General features: G+C 43.1%; 1 protein-coding gene across 6 annotated transcripts in view; it reads right to left on the bottom strand.

Moving 5' to 3' along the window:
• Positions 1–2,797: 2,797 nt before the first annotated feature.
• Positions 2,798–18,972, bottom strand: part of HPCAL1 (hippocalcin like 1) — a 65,102-nt gene continuing 48,927 nt past the window's right edge. For 5 of the 6 annotated variants that reach the window (XM_071741890.1, XM_071741896.1, XM_071741891.1 and 2 more), the window contains 3 exons: positions 7,973–8,375; positions 6,719–6,824; positions 2,798–4,032 (listed from right to left, as the gene is read on the bottom strand). In XM_071741890.1, coding sequence (XP_071597991.1) covers positions 3,935–4,032; positions 6,719–6,824; positions 7,973–8,350 — 582 coding nt within the window. In that variant the 5' untranslated portion in view covers positions 8,351–8,375 and the 3' untranslated portion in view covers positions 2,798–3,934. Of the gene's footprint in view, positions 4,033–6,718; positions 6,825–7,972; positions 8,465–18,972 lie in introns of all 6 variants that reach the window. The other variant, XM_071741892.1, reaches the window with a different exon arrangement.

The following is an 18,972-nucleotide window of genomic DNA, read 5'->3' as shown; positions in this document are numbered from 1 at the left end:
TCTGCGGCTATCCATGGAGACCATCTGCCCAGTGGCTGCAGCAATGTTCATGTTGTTCTTCACAGGAGCTTATTACTCAGAGGCTAATGCTAAAAATACATTGAAAAGGGCCTTATTTAAAAAAAAATGCTAATGCAAATGTGGAGAGAGAGAAATACAAGTCCAAATCCAAGCACCTCTGCCACTCAGGCTGGAAGTTAAGCTGCCACCAGGCAGGAAGTTAAGCTGCCACCAGGCAGGCACTAACTTAATTTGAAAGACAATGACATAATTCTATATTAGTTTAACAGGACCTGCAATTCTTACAGAAAAGCCTGAATTTATGTAGTAGCTTGCCAGAGCTTTCACAGTGCTAGGTATTTCTGTGGCAAGAAAAATAATTACATAGCTTATTAAAGTGAAGTGGACAGGCTGATGGCTTTTTTGTGTGTGCTAGACTCCACTTTTGCTAAGGTAAGACTCTATTTTTGATTAAACATACAATTTCCTAAAACACCAGTCACTTCACAAGTTGAAGTCTTCTATTAGGCACTTGGACATCAGAAGTGATTAACTGCTCCTACAACCACTCCCGCACCAGAAGATATCCCTGGAGCTCTTTGAGCTGCTCCTTGATTTCTCCATCCCCGTTGAACACTGCCTGGATCAAGTCTCGAATGACACAGCCTGGAGGACAAGCCTGGAAATAGTTCACCTCTCCTAGTCCTCATTACCAGGCAGGAAAGATGTATCCTCAGAGGGACTCTTCAAAGCACAGCGAAGATGTTCAAAGTTACCCAGTGGCTACATATGCACAACTTCAGCCTCTGAAACAGGTCTGATTTTAAGAGAGCTGCTTGGTAGCAGCAGACAGAGCCCCTTCCAGTACTTAGCTGGCCTATAATCAAAAAATTCCTGGTATCAGAAGCCACCACTGAAAAGCACAGCCTGGCTGGGCTTCAGAGCATGTCCCCAATTGCCCCAGGATGCTGTGTGTGAGCACCTCTCCCGGGCACCTTCCTTGCTTGCTTTCCAAAAGGCAGGCTGGGAGTGCCTCATTTGCACACCCTGTGTGAGCCCTGGTCTGAAATGGAGCCAACCCACTTGAAATGAAGAAATTCCTTAAAATCTGGTAAAGCAGTGGGGGACAACCTGAAAACCACAAAACCAAACAAAAAACCAAACCAAAAAACCCAAACAAACAAAACAAACCTGGGGCTGAAAAAGTTAAAGAGGCAAAGAGAAAGGCAGAAGAAATTAGGCCTGATGTAACTAACAGGACACAATCCCAGTGTCTGCATGGGACTGCTCAGGGGATCGTCAGCCTATGGCAGGCAGCAAACTCCATCATTAACACCTTTGCACATTTCAGAGCAAAAATTTTGAGGTCAAGGAAATGGAAATTTTTTGGCCACTAAAATTCAGCCTCTTGCAAGAAGATTTTTTTTTCTTTTCAAATGATAAGAGTTCAGGTTTTGCTAAGCAACTACTTAAACTTGCTCTTCACTACAGATGGAAGTAGAAAACAAGAGGTTTCTGTCAGGAAAAGGTGGAAAAGGTGACTGACAGAAGTCCTACATACAAGAGCAGAGGAATGATGACAGAAGAACCTCTGCATTTATGAATGCAGCAGCAGAAGTTTTCACATCCTTGGTACCTCAGAAAAGGATATTGTGCAACACTTGACTAAAAATATGCCTGACTCATTTTAAGATCTCACAAACAAGACTCAAGTGCTTGCGGTCCCTCTAAGAGGCACCATCCCACAACAAGGTCAGAGATGGTTTTGCACATTCTCCTAAGTGCAGAGAGATGCTAAAGCTGATTTGTATCTAAACCTTATGCATCTCAACAACTGCTACCCAGCTCATGCAAAAACAGCTATTTCTGTAAGAACATACGTAGCATCTTTAACATTAGAGCATTGTCTGTGACAGACAGCATTGAACACAAACAGTTTGGAGATGGATGATAAGCAACCACAGATTTATAATTGGTTTTTTTGCTGGGCTCACTCATGGAAAGCAGGCAGGGTTCTGATTAACTCTTCTTTCAGGGTTGCACTCATCAGCAGGGTGTTGCAGTTGAGAGAACTGGTTTAATAGCTCAAATTTGAATTTCTAGGAAAAAAGTGAGTGTACTTTTCTGCTCGGCAGCACTGAGACAAGCCTGTGTTTTACATGAAGTCTGACCTAACAACACATTTCCATTTGGATATTGCAACCATCTTTTTCTTTTTTTTTTAATATTGAAGCATTAACATCTAACTGCTACTAGATCATTCTACACAGCAAAAATCCCTTAAATATATGATTTATATTAATCTCAGGCCAAATAATTTGTTGCTACTTAATTCTTCAGAGAGATTAAGCAGCTACCTGTGGACTTGATGAATATGTGCAATGTTACCAGTGTCAAATGTTACTCTAAGAGCACATACCTGGTATCTGACAGGCATGAGATACTTTTTGTTTTTAAATGTTGTGGTCACAACAGCTTAGCCAGTGAGGCTGGCAGCTTTCCCACTGGTGCCTTGAGTCGCTCTGCATCCAGCAGAAACCAAGCTGTCACCTTCTTGTGGTCTTCACCAAGGAACTGCCTTTGCTCAGGACCCAGCTGGCATGGAGCAGGATCCCACAGGCACAAACACTGATGAATTAACCCAGCCACAACCATAGGCTCCCCCAAAATCCTACGTACCTGCAAGGCAACATGACTTGGAGATGACGGGGACGCATCAGGCAGGGAGCCAGCCTCATCCTTCCCCCAAATATGCAATGATAGGAACTCGCTGCATGGGTTAGACCAAGACAGGCAGTGACAAGAAAAGTAGTCTTTTATTTCAATTAATATTTCTTGGCATTAGGCAGATATTAAATAACACTGGAATGCACAAGACTATTAACATATCAACAGCAAAAGGGAGGAGGTGTAGCCAAGTCGAGAACAGCAGTGCGAGTCACATCACCTTGGGGCACTCAAAAGCCATTTAACGTAGCAACCACCAGAAAGTAGGACTCCACTGAGAAATACAAAATGAGGATGGACTCCTTTCAGGTCTTTTGTTAATACAGTAATGCTGGAACAATCAACAGTAAAAATGAACAAATATTTGCATTCAGGAATTAAACAGAGTGAAATATCCACAAACTGCTAGTCATGCATTTCTTTTGGAACAGCAATTTGCTAATGCATAAATATCACAAAAAAAAAACCAAACAAACCAATCTCCAAGATTTTAATAATTCACAGATGACTAGAAGAAACAAAGCTCGAATTCTATTTTAAGCCTTAAATAGATGACCTAAATATTTAAAATTTTACTTCACCATATATATATAATTTATATATATATTAAAAGAAAGTAAAGACCAATAGATAAGTGCAAGCAATTTTCCTCAAAAAGAAAATTGGAACCATGCCCAGGAAAGCTGCTTTTTTTTTTTTTTTTTTTTTTTTTTCCTTTTGCCTTTTTTTTTCTTTTTTAACTTTCTACTCCATTCAGTCCACTTTTTTTTTTTTTTCTTCATAGTGATTTCTGAAGCAAAATAAATTATCTACTATCTGCTATGTCGGGTAAAAGTCCTACCTAGCATCTTCTCGGGAACTACAAGTACATCACCTTTCTTAGGGACTAAGTGAAGTGGTATCTCACCAGCGACTGGAAGGAACTCTTTTGCAGCTGCATGTAAACACACCTTTCCATTCACGTTTAAAATGTGGAGAGCGAATCGCAATGTTATGGGGAAGCCGAAAGGAGCTGCCGCAGGAGAGCTGCACCGGTGTCAGTGAGAGGGGAGCGAGGGCCGGTCCGCTCGGACACACGCACACACACCACGATCTGGCAATGGGATCTTATCCGCAAAGTGTGGAGGGATGGTTGAGAAGGCATCCGTTTGCGAGCGAAGCTTGAAGGACACGAGCCGGGATTCTCTGCGCGCACTGTCCGCTTACATCAGAACTGACTCGCGCTGCTGGGGTCGCACTGTAACAACCGCACGATGGAGGGATCGCTCTTGGCACCTTTGATGAACTCTTCCAGTGACAGTTTGCCTGAAAGGGAGGGGGAAAAAAAGAAGGGAAATAATTTGCTTAAAAGCCCTTCGTTGCCACCACCATTGCTGTAGCTTAGCCCCTCCTTACTGAAGCAGCATATGTGTGTATTTCATCTATCGCACAGGCAGCAAGGGGAATTTAGTGCAATGCTCATCAGCCAAATCCTACTCAAGCCCTTAAGCCCAGACACATTTTTCTTCTGCAAAACAATCTAGCATAATTATTGTTTCTTTTTTTATTTTAAAAGACAGTGCCAAATATGAAAAAAACTGTCCTAATATCATTTGGCAGCTTTTTGCCCAGAAACAGAATACACAAATTCCATGACACACGAACAAAAGGCATGGTACCTGAACAATTGTACAATTTGAAAACTATGCTTATATTACTATGACATTTAAACCAAATATTCCAAATTTCCTCAGTTTGTCCCCTTTTTTGTTGAGACATGTAGGGTGAGCAGCGATAGCCTCTCCTGTGATCACAGGTTTAGGCTGGACAGGGCCCTGAGCATCCTGGTCCAGTGAAAGATGTCTCTGCTCACTGCAGGGGGTTGGACTAGGTGACTTCTAAAGGTCCCTTCCAAACCAAACTACAATTCTATGATTCTACAAGCCCCTTGCTGTGCCCTGATGAGTGTGCAGGAACAGGACTGGTTAAACAGGGCAGCAAGAAAATTTTGTCAGTCTTAGGGGAGCCACCTATTACTGCGTGTCACTTCTGAGTGTTTCTGTTTTGTACATCTTTGGTTTAGGCCAGAGGCACTGACTTGGATGGACTGTAACAGTCGGTAAAGATCTGAAGAGTGACCACAAGGAGCAACTGCCCGAGCATCCCCTGTCTCCAATATCCCTGTGGCACAGAATTCCATAGTACAGCAAGGAGGGAAGATCCCATCTGGTCTCTCAGATCTCATCCTGGGATGACCCAACCTCCTGGCAGGTTTTTCTCAAGCTCCAGATGAGTATCCTGCACAAATACCATCAGGAGCCTGTTGCAGCCTCTACCTTGCCTGCTAGCAGTAATACCCTCCTGCTCCAGCACTCCAAACCATGGCAGAAATAAGCCATAGCAAAATCAATGAGAAATGAAGCTATTTCCCCTATGAACCCAAGGAGAAAAGCATTTGCTGAATCCATAACACAGTGTCCAGGGATTTCCCATATACCTGGTGCTCCCAGCATGACTTACCCTCTACCCTCACCCAGCAAGCCATGGGCATCCTTACCCAACCCAAACTGCCCTGCTCCAGACAGACATCTTGTACTTCTGCTGCCACTTTAGGCCACATTCCCTCAAACGGAGGGAGGCACAAGCTCATCACACTGGTTTTCACCAGTCCCAGGATGTTCCAAGCCTGCCACAGGGATGAGGAGGTGACTGAGCTTAGTGGCCAGCACCCAAATTAGGCCAAATAGGAAGGAACGAGCAAAACTTCCTCTTGCAGAAATCACAGAAACTCAAAACCCCATTGCACAATTCTGCCCTAATTTCTGGCTTTTAAGCTAATGTTCCCAAGCCAAGCATTTTCTTAAGTTTTTATCAGCCTTAAAAAGAGTACTTATAAATATCAGGACATTTATTAGTTTTTCCCTCTCCCTGCAATACTTAAAAGCAAAGCACAAATCAAAATCTATTTGCAGTGTCCAGTCAGATGGGGAAGAAGAAACATTTCCAGCCACCAAGTGCACACACGCTTCCCTTGTGCAGACTTTATTGCTTGGCTTGTAGGACTGGTATTCTACAGGAAACAGGATGACTTTATTTCAGCAACAAAGCACAACAGATAGAAGATGTATGTAGCAGGTTTTGTGGCCGCTACTATGTCACACATCTGCACTAATTGCTGCTTTCAACAGAACAAAAATATTTTAATTATGTTTCTTTAAAGCCCTCCACATGTGAAGCCAGGAGACTAAGTGCTAGGTTTGATGAATTCAAAGGTAAAATATTTGAGGACTTGAGCAAGACCATGAGTTTGTACCAGGGGATAAAGCAGCAGAGGTCAAAATGCAGCCATAAAATTCTCTTAAAAAAAATTCTCAGGAGGAGGGGTTGTGATGGGTATGCTGTCAGGTGATTCATCCAGTAGCTCCATAATTGGCTTGGGAGCAGTTGCATCCCCTTGATGCACTCTCTGCAACAAACACTGCAGGACACTGTGTGACCATGTGTATATGCACACACACCCATGAACATGCCCAAAAAATAAGTATTATGGACCTTGGGGAATTTTCACTTTCAGGTACCCAACCACAACCCTGATCCACATTACTGATGATAAACCCAAGACTGAAGCCCTGTCAAAGGTAACAGGAGCAAAACATTGTGCTTAGGTCATGTTGCACACAGAGAAAATAACTGAGAAAATAAAACTCGACTCAGGGGAGTTTCAGGGAGCCTTTGCAGAAGGGGCTCTACATCTGAAATGTCAGGGAAAGACTTATCCCCTCCTATCCCTTTGTTACTCCATCAGGAAATGTCTCACCTGCTGCCCACTTATTCACCCTGTTTGTTATAGGCTGGAGATGTTCACTGAGGCCAGGAAGAGACTAGAAGTACCAGTGGGGTCATCCCTGTCCTATATGCCCTCTTCCAAAATACCACCATCTACTTCAACCACAATTGGGCTTGAAAACCTGTTTTGTTAGAGCCCAAGAAGGGGTGCAAGTGGACATCCTACCATCATTGTTTGTGTCCATCTGTCTGAAGATCTTGTCTGTTCGCTTCTCGGGAGTGGACTCATCTTCTGGCATTTTCATTACTGATGAAACCATTTTGTAGATTGCCTGAGTATGAAAAAAAGGAAAAGAAAGAAAAAAAAAATAAGAAAAACACAACCCAAACAATAATACATCAGGACTAAGAAAAGAAATTCAAGCCTGTAGCAATAAAAAAAGGCAGCTGACCCTGGCAGGCAGCTGTGGGACTTTCTAAACCAAAACAAACTGGAATTTCTGACTGCAGCTTTTTCTGTTTTTCTTTTCTGTATACATTTGCACTTCAAAAGAAGCTCCTGAATTGCTGGCTCAGTTTAACTGAAAGTCAGGGTATAGATTAATGTACGAGCAGGACTGACCTAAAATGCAGGAGGCAAAGGTGTGTGCTTCTCTTCTCTGCTCTTGGATTAAGCCATCACCTCTTCTTTTTACTTTCAACATACACTCAGTTTCAGGTATGTGTGTGAGGTGTTGTGCGGGTTACAGGTGAATATGAACATATTCAGGGGTTGGTTTTTTGTGGATGGTAAGGAAACACATTTTCAGACTTAAAAGAATGCAAATAAAGATGAGACCTCTTTAGGACATCTGCAGTTCTAGCCCTCCTCCTTAATTATTCCTGCTCATCCTCGAGGACCAACCACTGGGGCACTGGCTGGATGCATTATGTGCTTCCCAGTGCCCCTAGCAGTGCACTGGAGCCACATCTCAGCTGCAGAGAAGATGGCAAGCAGCCCACTCCCAAGGCTGAGACTCAGCCAGCATGTAGGGCAGGGGCACAGGGAGCTCTGGTCCATATGTCCCCTTGGTACAGCCCTTGGGCTACATGTCCTCAGCTTTTGGGAGATAAAGACATGCTACAACCTTTCATTTGTAGCTCAAGTTTCAAAGAATTAATTTTCAGATTAATCAGGTCAGTAATATTTGCATTTAGGTTTTTTGATCCCACCAACATCCCACTAAGAAATCCCCAGGGAGAGCTGAAAGACTTTCTCAGCAGGCCCCTTGCACATCTCCGGTCATCTCCCAGGCTTTTTCCTTATGAGCACCTGACGGGTCCCCACCACAGTCCCCCGTATCCTAACTGGTGCCCACAGGCTCAGAAGGCTCCCTGGAGCAGAAGGGACCCAGCTCAGCACATTCCTCATCTCAAACCGCCTCAAGGTGAAGGGGTTACAGCAACATGAAGAAAATCTAAACTAGAGACAAGGCCTCACCTGCACTATTTCTAGCATTTCCCCACGGCTGATGTACCCATTGCCATCCAGGTCATACATGCTAAAGGCCCACTTCAGCTTCTGTTCCAGTTTGCCCCGGGAGGTGACGCTGAGGGCGATGATGAATTCCCTGAAGTCGATCGTCCCGTCACCGTTGGTGTCGAAGGTGCGGAAGACGTGCTCTGCGAACTTCGACGCGTCACCGTAGGGGAAAAAATTCGCGTATATTTTTTTGAACTCTTCCACAGTCAAATGGCCCGTGGGGCAATCTTTTAGGAAACCCTTGTACCACTCCTGCAGCTCGTGGTCTGTGAACTCGGTGTTCTCCCGCAGGTCCTGGAGCACCTCAGGGCGCAGTTTGCTGTTCTGCTTCCCCATCCTCGTCTGGGTCTGGGTTCAGCGGCTGCAAAGTGAGAGAGCAACTGCCTGAGCTCCAGCCTCACTCGGGGAGAGGGGTCAGGGTCAGGCAGCGCCCTGCAGGAAACATAGACCCTGCCCAGGCCAAAGGGAAAAGAAGAGAAAAATGACACTAAAAATCACTAGGAAAATATTTAATCTGGCCTCTTTTTCTCTTCTCCTAGTTCTCAGTTACTAGTATGCTGCAGAAGGATCAGGGAAGGCAGTATGGGACAAGGGACTAACCCTTGTTATTAATCCTTCTTATTTAGGAAAAAGTAATAATTATTTCATTTCTCTGCTACAATCCCACTTCTTTATTATATGGCTCTGAATCCCAATTCTTGTCTGTTGCAATGACAGAGCAGGAAGGGACAGCAGCAGTGATGAAAAGTAAAATCCATCTATTCAAAAGTGAAAGTAAGCAGGGACAAAGCAAAAGGCAGGAAGGGCAGGTGGCTCTGTGCCAACTGCATTCACATTGTCCAGATGATCTTTGAAACCCCTTGGCTCATGCAGCACCTCCTCCCTCCTCCTGTGCCAGCAGCACCAGCACAAAGAACTTCATCCTTCCCAGCAGATCACAATCTGACACCCTGGACAAGCAGAGAAAAGTGCTTTTTAAAGCAAAGTATTTGGCAAGGCAACTCCTTCCAGGTCTACAGGGGTTTATACTTTTATGTATGCTCATTGAGTAAGTTCAGTATTCCCCTTTGTGAGCAAAAGGGCATTTCAACCTCAGGATTTATCAGGATTTCAGTAAGGGTTGGGGTTTGCCCCTCCTTTGACCGTGCCTCTGATGGGCAGGTGACTGTGCAGGTGAGACTGCCCAGCAACAGGAAAGCTCCTTCAACAAAATGAAAGGTGGTCATTCTGCATTTAGGAAACAACAGGAAAAAAAGATGCTGTGAAATACTTTTGGGTTATATCCCTTTCAGCCTTTTATGGTTTCCCAGCACTACCAAACCGAGTTGCCAAGCAAGAGGGTGAGCTGCATCTCCTTCCACAGACTCAAGACGTTTATTCACAAGCTTTGGACTAAGTCACATCCAAACCCCAGTGACAATTCCAGAATAAATTACTTTTCTCTGCACAGTCCACTATGCCCACTAGGGTCACTCACAGCCAGTGCAGAAGGCAAGTTAGCAATGGGCAAACACCACAAGGCTACTCGGAAACTGCAAGAGCTGAGCAACAAATCGTGCAGAGACCAGGAAAAACATAACAGGGGCTAAGCACTTTCCCGAGAATAAAAATCCTGGGCATTCATAAGAACCTAGAAAAAAATATAAAAATGTTAAAGGTCAGCAAAAAATAAGTTGCTCTACAGCAAAGAGATTTTTCAACAGCTGAATTTAAGCTCATTTTATATGTATTCCACTTACTCTCTGCATTGCCTCAGCAATGTGAAAAATCCACATCCTGCTCTGTGGCTTAATGCTCAGAGACAAAAACCAGCCAGCTGCTCATTAGTTCAGTGCATTGGGTTTAACAGAAAACTGTGTTATCATTAGCACTTCTGTTTTCTAGAAAAGCTGCCAGTATTTCAGCTCCAAAGCTTTATTTTTGTCCATTATATTATCTGGGTGCCTGATGTACCTCTGCTTGCTCCCAACATTACAGGGATGCTGCAGCTCTGGGTCTCTGCTAGCATCCTCCCTAGCAGAGCACTGGGCTGCCCTCCAGTTAAACCACTAACTCCCAGCTGCTCCTGCTGTCTTTTCATCTTTGAATCTCCCCTGATCCAGATATTTATCCTTGCAGTACTGAAGGCAGAAGCCAAAACATTCTACTCTGCTGCAGTCAATTTGCAGAAAACGATGCCTTCGAGCAAGTAACAGCTCAACCATGGTCCCCTTTTTTAAGAGCAGAAATGGTAACATTACATTTCAGTTCTTGGGCAAGGAGGTGCCTTTGGAGCCCATCTTTCAGCGAATCCCCTTGGCTTCATGATGCCTGGGTCCAAAAGCAGTGTCTGCCTTGCTGGCAGCTGTCTCAAAGTTCCCTGAGCAGGAGAAGGAGCAGAGCCCACTTCATGCAGGACATGGACTCCCAACAGAAATAAACTCAGCTTTAATCACACACAGGATTGGGGAACACACAGCAAAACCTCCAGCTGCAGTTCGAAGAGGTTTTAAAAGGTTTAATGACATTTCTCCCTGTTCCTTTGATGTCTTTATTATTCCCGTTTCCTTAAAAACAGAGGTCCCTGGACAACAGAGAGGTGTTACCTTCACTTACTAGATTTCACTACTTTAACTAGCAATAAGCTATATTCTGTTATTTGGATGGATGTTCATTTAGCATGAGCTTCAAAACCTTTATGTGAAAGAAGTCTTTGCATTCAACAAAATCCAGGCTAATTTAACTCTTCCTTTTGCTTTTACATCTTTTTTATAATAGAAAAGTAACGTTCAATGCTCTGAACACAATCCTATTTTGCATATGAGCTTTCTGAAAGGCTTCATAATGTGTTCAGCTCAAATATAACCCTGCAATTGCTGTAACTAATTTGTTACAAATAATTAAACAACCAACGTTAACAATAATTTATTAAAGCCCATCTAAAAGAATCCAGCTTTGATGTGCTTTGTGTTGCAGGTAGCTCCTCCAAATTGAAATGCCTAAATAACTCATTAATCATGACAGTAACCCCTGCTGCTGACATCCAACTGACATTTCATTCAATTGCTAGAAAATGCTTTCATCAAATCATTTTCCAGAGGCTCAGCTGCTGATTTAGCCACTAGCCCACTTGGAGGTTGGCTTCTACTGGAAGTCACAGGGAATGGGTCTGGGATACTCAGGTCAATCCTGTGATTAGGGGCTGTGGGTTGTTTGGTTATTTTTTGATTGGTTGTTTTTTTGTTGGTTTTGTTAGGATTATGGGGTAGTTTGTTTGTTTGTTTTTTAAAATATCCCATCCCAGCCAAATCACTTAGTGGAGTGGGTGGAGGAAAAACATTCTTGCACTCAACTTTGCTCCATGTAGTCAGCAGAGAGACCCAATTGCAACACAGCCTGCCTGTCTCTCCTGCACCACCACGCCAGGGTGAAAGCCAGGGAAGCAATCCAGGGAAGCAATGCCAAACATGTAGCAGCAAGGTTTGTCCCTGCTTAGCTTGATGAGCAAAAGCCCTCAGAGTATCCAGCACTATCACGGCAGCAAGAAGAAAAAAGAAAAAAAATAATAAAATTTAAAAAAAAAATCACAGGAATGCCGTCAAGATGATCAGACAAGGAAAAGCTTGGAAGTACAACTGCAGGCCGTTAGACCTTACAAGTACATCACTGCTTATGAAAGCAAGGCTCAGTCATGTCATGCTCAAACAGGGGGAAATGCAGGTGCATTTTTGTTCCAGTTTCACACCAATATTCTTGTTAAAATTACAAAATTTGTTTTATAGCAAAGCTAGAAACTGAGATGCCAGAGAAATCCTATTTGAATATGTCTTCTGTCCTCCTAGGCTCATAAAAAAATAAACAATAATGTCATAGCAAAAGCATAGCAATGAGAAAAAGGGTCTTCTACCAAGGCCAAGACACATACCAGCACCATTTGAGTAACTGTAGCCAATTCTGAAACACCTTAAGTAGCAATTCCATGCTTTTACCAATAGATGGACTGGTTGTCATCACCCACTCACTGAAGGATTTAAAAAACTTGCAACAAGGCAGAGTGTATCCTGCTTTTACATGAACTCTGTCAACCATCAGTTACTGTGGTAGAAGTGTTACCTGAACACATAACTCAGAAAGCTGGAGATCAACCTGTTTTTCTTTTAACTGCAAACCTTCTGAAGGCAAAACCCCTTTGAACCGAACCCCTGATGAGATCCTGTTAGTGGCATCAGTTACAGCTGCAAAATGTGGAATGACTCCTTAGAGAAGTACTTTCTTGTACAAACCCCCTTGGATACTGATTTACTGTTAACAAAAGGAGAAAAATTGATGAAATGTCTGCCCGTAGGACAGAGGTGCTCTCCAGCAGAGAAAGACAGTGCACAGAGAAATATAATAAATACCTTTTATATTATCTGAGCTAGCTGCTTGGCAGGGGAAATCTAGCACCATTTCTCTTGCAGTGCTCACGTATAAGACAGAATAACCATGTCTGAGATCCATTATGGTCCTGAAACTATAGCACATTGACTCTGGGTTTGCAGGAGGCCGCAGGAAATGAACAGGGCAGGCAGCAAATACTGCTCTAAGTTGGTATGAAATGCAAGAACCGTTCCTACAGGTGGAAGATTTTTTTTTTAAATAGAACACCTAAAGTGTTATATCTGTCACTGATGCCTCGGGGTGTGGAAGAAGAGACAAAAGGATTTAGCCCACAGGGACCTTGTGAGCATCATGTTAAGAAAGGCTTTGCTTGGAAACATTATTTTACAGTGATGGTGGTCAAACACTGGCATAGGTTGGTCAGAGAAGCTGTGAAGTCTCCACCCCTGGAGACACTGGACATGGCCTTGGGCAGTCTGCTCTAGCTGACCCTGCTTGAGCAGGGAGGGCATGATGAAAGATATCAAGAAGCCCCTGCCAACCTCAACCATCCTATGAAATAGCCTCTATATCCTTTTTCCTACCGCCAGGTGAAGAGCCATGAGGTTCTGCTCCCCTGTGGTGTCTTGTTCTGAGGCTGCAATTTTTAAAGTTTAATCCTAGTGCTAAAAAAAAACCAAAACAACAAACCAACAAAAACAAACAAATAAAAAAACCCCAAACCACCACAAAACCCCACAAGTAGCCCAAATAAAAAGCAGTCACTAAAGATCTGAGCTGCCACACTTCAGGAACACACCCTTGGAGAAAAATGTTCTGGTAGCACCAGTGCCCACCATGTCAGCCAAAGCAGAGATGCATTTAAGAAGACTCCAGATCCTGTGAGCCAAGATGCAAGAGTGAGACGGGTTCTCAGGCACCCCAGACAGAAACAAATGTCTAGAGGTAAGAAAAGATCATGTAGCAAACAGGCTGCAAAATGGGATTTCAGTGACACCCTCTGGACTGTGCTTCACTCAGGGTTGGCCAACAAGTCTGACATGAAGTGGGAGGGGAAATGTGTAATTACTCAGACTTGGGGCAGACAATGAACTCTGGAGTAAAGAGCAGATTTTGTTCCGTGTTTTAATGTCAGTATCCTAAGCAACGAGCATGGCAATAGAGAAGGCACAGGATATACAAATATGTTGCTATAGATATAGATCCTGCCTGGTAAACTTGTGGAAATGTCTTTCCTGCCCTGGGGTGAAAGCAGGGCCAACACTCACACACCAAATAGCACAGCACCCGCTTCACCTTGCCAAGGTGTAGACTCGGGGCCAAAGCTAATGCCTTTTGACAAAGTTTGAGGGGCAACAAGAAATACTCTCATAAAAGTAGTAATAGAAGCAGCAAGACAAAAGAGAAACCTCCATCAATAATGATGTGAAAAACTCAACCCTGAAGGAATGCTGTGGGGTTTAAGATGCAAAATGCTGGTGTCAGTTGGAGCTGAAGCTCCTTCCTCCCATGCCTTTGGGGAAACAGAAAGAAAAATGAAACCCCAAAAGTGAAGAACAAACCATACTGAATGAATAAACAGGCTCTTTAACTTTTTCACTTTCAGTGACTAATTACACATTTAAATATGTAACATCAATAATTTGCCACTTATTTTCAACTCTGATCTTTTTCAGAAACTGATGAAAAAAGTGGGTGGGGGGAGGACCTCTATCACCCACATCCCCCCCCCCCCCGGAAAACCCAGTAACAGGTATGTACATGAACACCTTTCTAAGAAGGTGCAGTGAATTGGTAACAGACCTCAAGCCACCTTATTTTTTAAGTTTATCCATAAACATGTACCCAGTATCTGTGTGGTCCTGAAGACCCAATCCCATGTTGACGGTGAAAACCCATTATAGATAATCACCTACCCCCACGTCACCAAAGAAAGTCACTCGGTATAATTACCAAGGCTTCAAACCTTCAAATAGCTGTGTGAGAAGAATATTTCCAAGCTGGCCCATTAACTTCATGGAGACAGCTGCAAGGGCTGAAACCTAAGAAGTCCACTTATAGGTCTATGGATTGCTTCTGTCTACTGAAGTCACTTTACTTGGGCACGTTGGCACCTACTGCACTCACCAGCACTGACCCTCATCACTGGGAGATGGGAGATTGTCACTGTGTACACAGTTATAAATTCACTGCAAAGAAACAGAAGAACCACAACACGCCCCCAAACATCCACAAAGTGTTGCTAATGAGGAAAAACTGAGACCTGAGCTGGGACCAGAAAAATGGCAATTCCTCAGGGAGCTCTTCGTTATGTTCTGCAGCTCAGGGAGAGAGCTTATTATTGCAAAGGGCAAATATTCTCAGTGCAGTAAGAAAAGCACAGAACTCTTTCAAGCAAATTAGGAAATTGGGTTAATTTGGGTGGGAGCAGATTGGGAAGCAACGCAGATTGTGATTGCAGACAGGAAGAGAAAATCATGAGTGGATTTTCCTTGTCTCCTCCCTTTGCCCTTTTCTTTTTTTTTTTTTTTTTTTTTTTCTTTTAACAAAACCAAGGGAGAAGCAGCCAGCCTTATTTTGTCTTCAGACTTTGTGCAAAGTTGGCAAGGCTTAAAAAAATAACTACGGTTTGTTTACACAATACTACAGAGCAAGGAAAACATGTCAGCACATTGTCTTAGGTCTTTTTCTGAGAAGGTTGGGTTGCATGAAGAAAAACCTATGTCATGTTCACTGTAGATACTGTTCTGATACATAATTTAAAATAAAGCTCTGTGAATGCAGACCTGCAGGACAAGGAAAGGTGCCTAATGCAAACTGGGAAATCAGAGAGAACATTGCAATCTTTTAGGAAATGGAAAGAAAAGTGGCAGAGATTAGCAAAGGGAATTTTTTTTTACATAATTAAAATCACAATTACCACGCTTGGCCTGTTTTGTCACTGGATTTTAAATGTTTCGTATAAAGCATAAATGTAAATGACAAATTTATTCTCTACAGAATAATTGCGGTCCTGGGAGAAAGCTGAATTAAATTTCAGAAGAAAAAGCCAAAATATGGCAGTACCAAGAGTCAGCACATGGCAGCCGAGTAAACCCTGTAGCATCAGTGCTACTCCTGTGGGGAAGATGGGAGTTGGGCAACAATGACACTTGTTAAAGATACAGTAAAGATGACAATCAGTCCTCAGAGGCTGATCTGCAAAACCATTCTCACTGCTAATCATATCCAACATCCTGCTCTTTCCCAGCTGCAGGTACTGTGCTGAGATATGGGGACTGGAAGCAAGGGGATTTCAGGGTAGCTAATTTGAAACAGGAGGAGTAGAGAGTTGGGTTTGTTTTAGAAGAGTAAAAATAAATTTTTGTTTGTTTGTTTTTTTGTTAAAAGCATTATTTGGCATAAGTATGTTTAGCAAAAAGATGCTAGAAAATGTGATTTTGGAGATACACCAATTAGTTACCTTTAATGAAATTTCAACCAATATTTATTTAAAAGCTTAATTAAACATACTGAAACACTGGGGGAAATAAAAATCATCCGGAAGACTAACACTAAAACTTTCCACCAAAATATACAACTCACCAAAAATACAAATCCACCAAATATACAACTTTGCTAACAATTTCTTCTGCTGCCCTATTTTTTCTCACAAAAATCTAAAATATAAGATCTAATAGAAGTGCCTCCATTTATTTTACTAACCTAGTTTTCTAAGCAAGCTTGAACCCACTGCTTAACTGTCTTCTAAAAACACACTCCAGTAGACCAATATTCTTCTCAAAACATTGCTGTCTTTTCACTTCAGTGACAACCACTAATGGTAGTAACTAATTGTTTCACAACTTTATTTTCTGCTTGTTGAATGAAAAAACCCACTGGAATTTAAAAATATGAAAGCAAACCTAACTTTTTTTTTTTCTTTGTAGAGGTGTAAAACCTGTGTGAAATAAAAACTCTGTAAAATAACTACACAAAAGCATCCCACCTGTAAGGACGGAACCTGGTTCTGCTGGATGCAGTGACTGAGACAGCAGCAGACTAAACCTTTTGCTGGCAGGAATCAGCCCAAATGTGCCACACATGGTTTGTTTTTTTTAATTTATTTTTTTAATCAAGGAGCACAGAGACTACTATAATGGTAGGAAAGCAATGTCCCCACCATACACAGAATTACCAGAGAATCACAGCTTGGTCAAAGACCCCCCCAGCCTTTTCTTCAACAATTTCAGCAACTTATCTGAGACATTTGTAGCAGTATCTCATCAACTTTTTCTCTGAGAAAAGAATTTCTGACTCATACCTATTTCAGTTTAAAACTGTCACCCCTATTGTCGTATCAGTACCTGGCCTGGTGAAAAATGCCTCCCCAGCTCTTCTGTAATCCTTTCAGGTACTGTAAGGCTGCTCTAAGGTCTCCCCAGAGCCTTCTCCTCTCCAGGCTGAATAACCCCAATTCTCAGCCTGTCTTCACAGCAGAGGTGCTCCAGCCCCCTGAGTCCCCTCTGGACTTGCTCCAACAGCTCCGTGTCCTTCCTGTGTTGGGGGCTCCAGAGCTGGGCACAGGATGCCAGGCGGGGTCTCCCAAGAGACCACAATTGTTGGCCACAATTCCTTTGATGCAGCCTTGAGCACATCTTGGATAAGAGCAGTGTATGAAGAACATGATGCAAGGTTTGTGCTCAGGTGAGTATCAGGGAAACCACAGGCCTTTGTGCCTTGAGAACACAAAACAAAAATTACATCAAAGTCTGTGCTGGTATACAGACATCCATCTTGGGCATTGTCCTCCTGGGATGGCAAGGTCTGCCTGCATCAAGGCATGCTCCCCAAAGACAACAGGGGTGAGCACACAGACCAACAGCGTCCTGGTGCTGTGAAATCCAGACTTGATGGCCATAGGGATGAGTAGGGCATTGGCATTATGCTCAGGATCCACCTAACAGGAAAGTGCCATTTTCTAAATCCACTGCAGAGACAAGAAGGGCATCCTTGCTGTGATATGACAGAGCATCTCTCTAGCCATATATGATGCTCAGTGATACAAGTAATACCCCCTCTTACTCCAGTTCCCATCTTTAAAAATGGAGGATCCACAGAAAACAGGAGATGTGACATTATTTTGTGACTAATTCCTAGAAAATCAGTACAAAAATGAGCATCACCTCTTTGTTGAGCTTTCCAGGAATGTGCCTGCTGGGCTTTCCAAGCAGCTGTGTCCCAGGCAAGCAGAGGCTGAGGCAGCAGCACAGCAGGACACCTCCAGCCCAGCCCATGTGCTAGGTAGTCATGACTTTCATTAATATTGAGCACTTACCAGTATGATCTGCTTTTCAGTGTGATCTCTATAAATTATGCAGAAGAGCAATATGACTGTCTGTCTCAGAGAAAGGGAGTTCTCCATGTAAGAGAAGACAGATAAAGACCCCCTAGCCCAGACACATGATGGCATTTCGGGGGCACCAAGAAAGAGCCCTGTGGAAATCCTTTCTCTCCTCGAGCATTTCTGAGTGGCATTCAAACACTCAAATGCAAATCACCCTGGAAGAAAACCATGCAATCCACACTCAAGACATCACTTTTTCCATTAACCTCCACCACAGGGCTCCATCCCCAGCAATATCCACACCAAATGTGCTTTTCCGAGCACTGCGGGTGAGGGCTGCCTGGAGCTGAGTCTCTGTCAGCAGGCTGGGTAAGACAGCAAATGGAAAATTAAATCATGCTGAACTTTATATTTATAGCTGAGCGATGCCAGTAGTGGCCAAAGGGCTGTATTTTCTTCCCTAACTGGGTACGGTAACAGGAAGGAGATGTGATGGTTTTGAAGCAGGAAGAACCCCAAAAAGCATGGGATGAGAAGAGGTGATCTTCCCACCCGAGACCACACATGGGGCACATCCTGCCCACACACTGGTGCTGCATCAGTGAAGGTCTCGACTGGAGAAACAGGAATTAGTGTCTTCTCTCAACACTTATCCTGGAGGACAACATTCATGGATGGAGAAGAAGACAAGGGAGAAAACCTACTCCTGATATCATAAGGTCTTTCAGGTGATGCTATCTTCATGAACTTCGGTTTAGCAAAGCCAAAAAAAAAAATCATATGTAATAAGGAAGGTTTTAACATATCAGGCCATGGACAGATAAGCTACTCTGAGTCCAGCCATGACAGGATACTGACCTCAGCTACTTTTTAATGTTTTCATTTATTACTTTGGTCTATGAAGAGACCCTAAGCTATACCTGATATCAACAACCAGTCAGCTCTACTTCTAAGAGGGCTACAGAAAAATCCTACTAAACTGAACGTTTTCACCAACTTCTGCACCTTTAACAAACCAAGATGCATGGTAGCCACCAGACCATGAGTTATTTTATTTTAACCTCCCTTCCCCAAGGATGATAAATCTATTTTCCTAGAAATTTTCAGCAACTTTTTCTGCACAAGGAGAAGGTATCCTGTGTGAGAAACCATGTCAACAAGACCTTCCCGTATGAACAACATCCGTGTAACATCAATACAATAATCTATCATTTATTTTTTCCTCTTGAGAGGAACAGGAAAAAAGTGTTTAAAGGATGCAGCAGTGGTTAAA

The sequence above is a fragment of the Heliangelus exortis genome, chromosome 3 (assembly GCF_036169615.1).
Source record: "Heliangelus exortis chromosome 3, bHelExo1.hap1, whole genome shotgun sequence".
Taxonomy (NCBI): domain Eukaryota; kingdom Metazoa; phylum Chordata; class Aves; order Apodiformes; family Trochilidae; genus Heliangelus; species Heliangelus exortis.
Note: the sequence above shows the minus strand (reverse complement) of the source record. Positions and strands in the feature narration are given on the sequence as shown.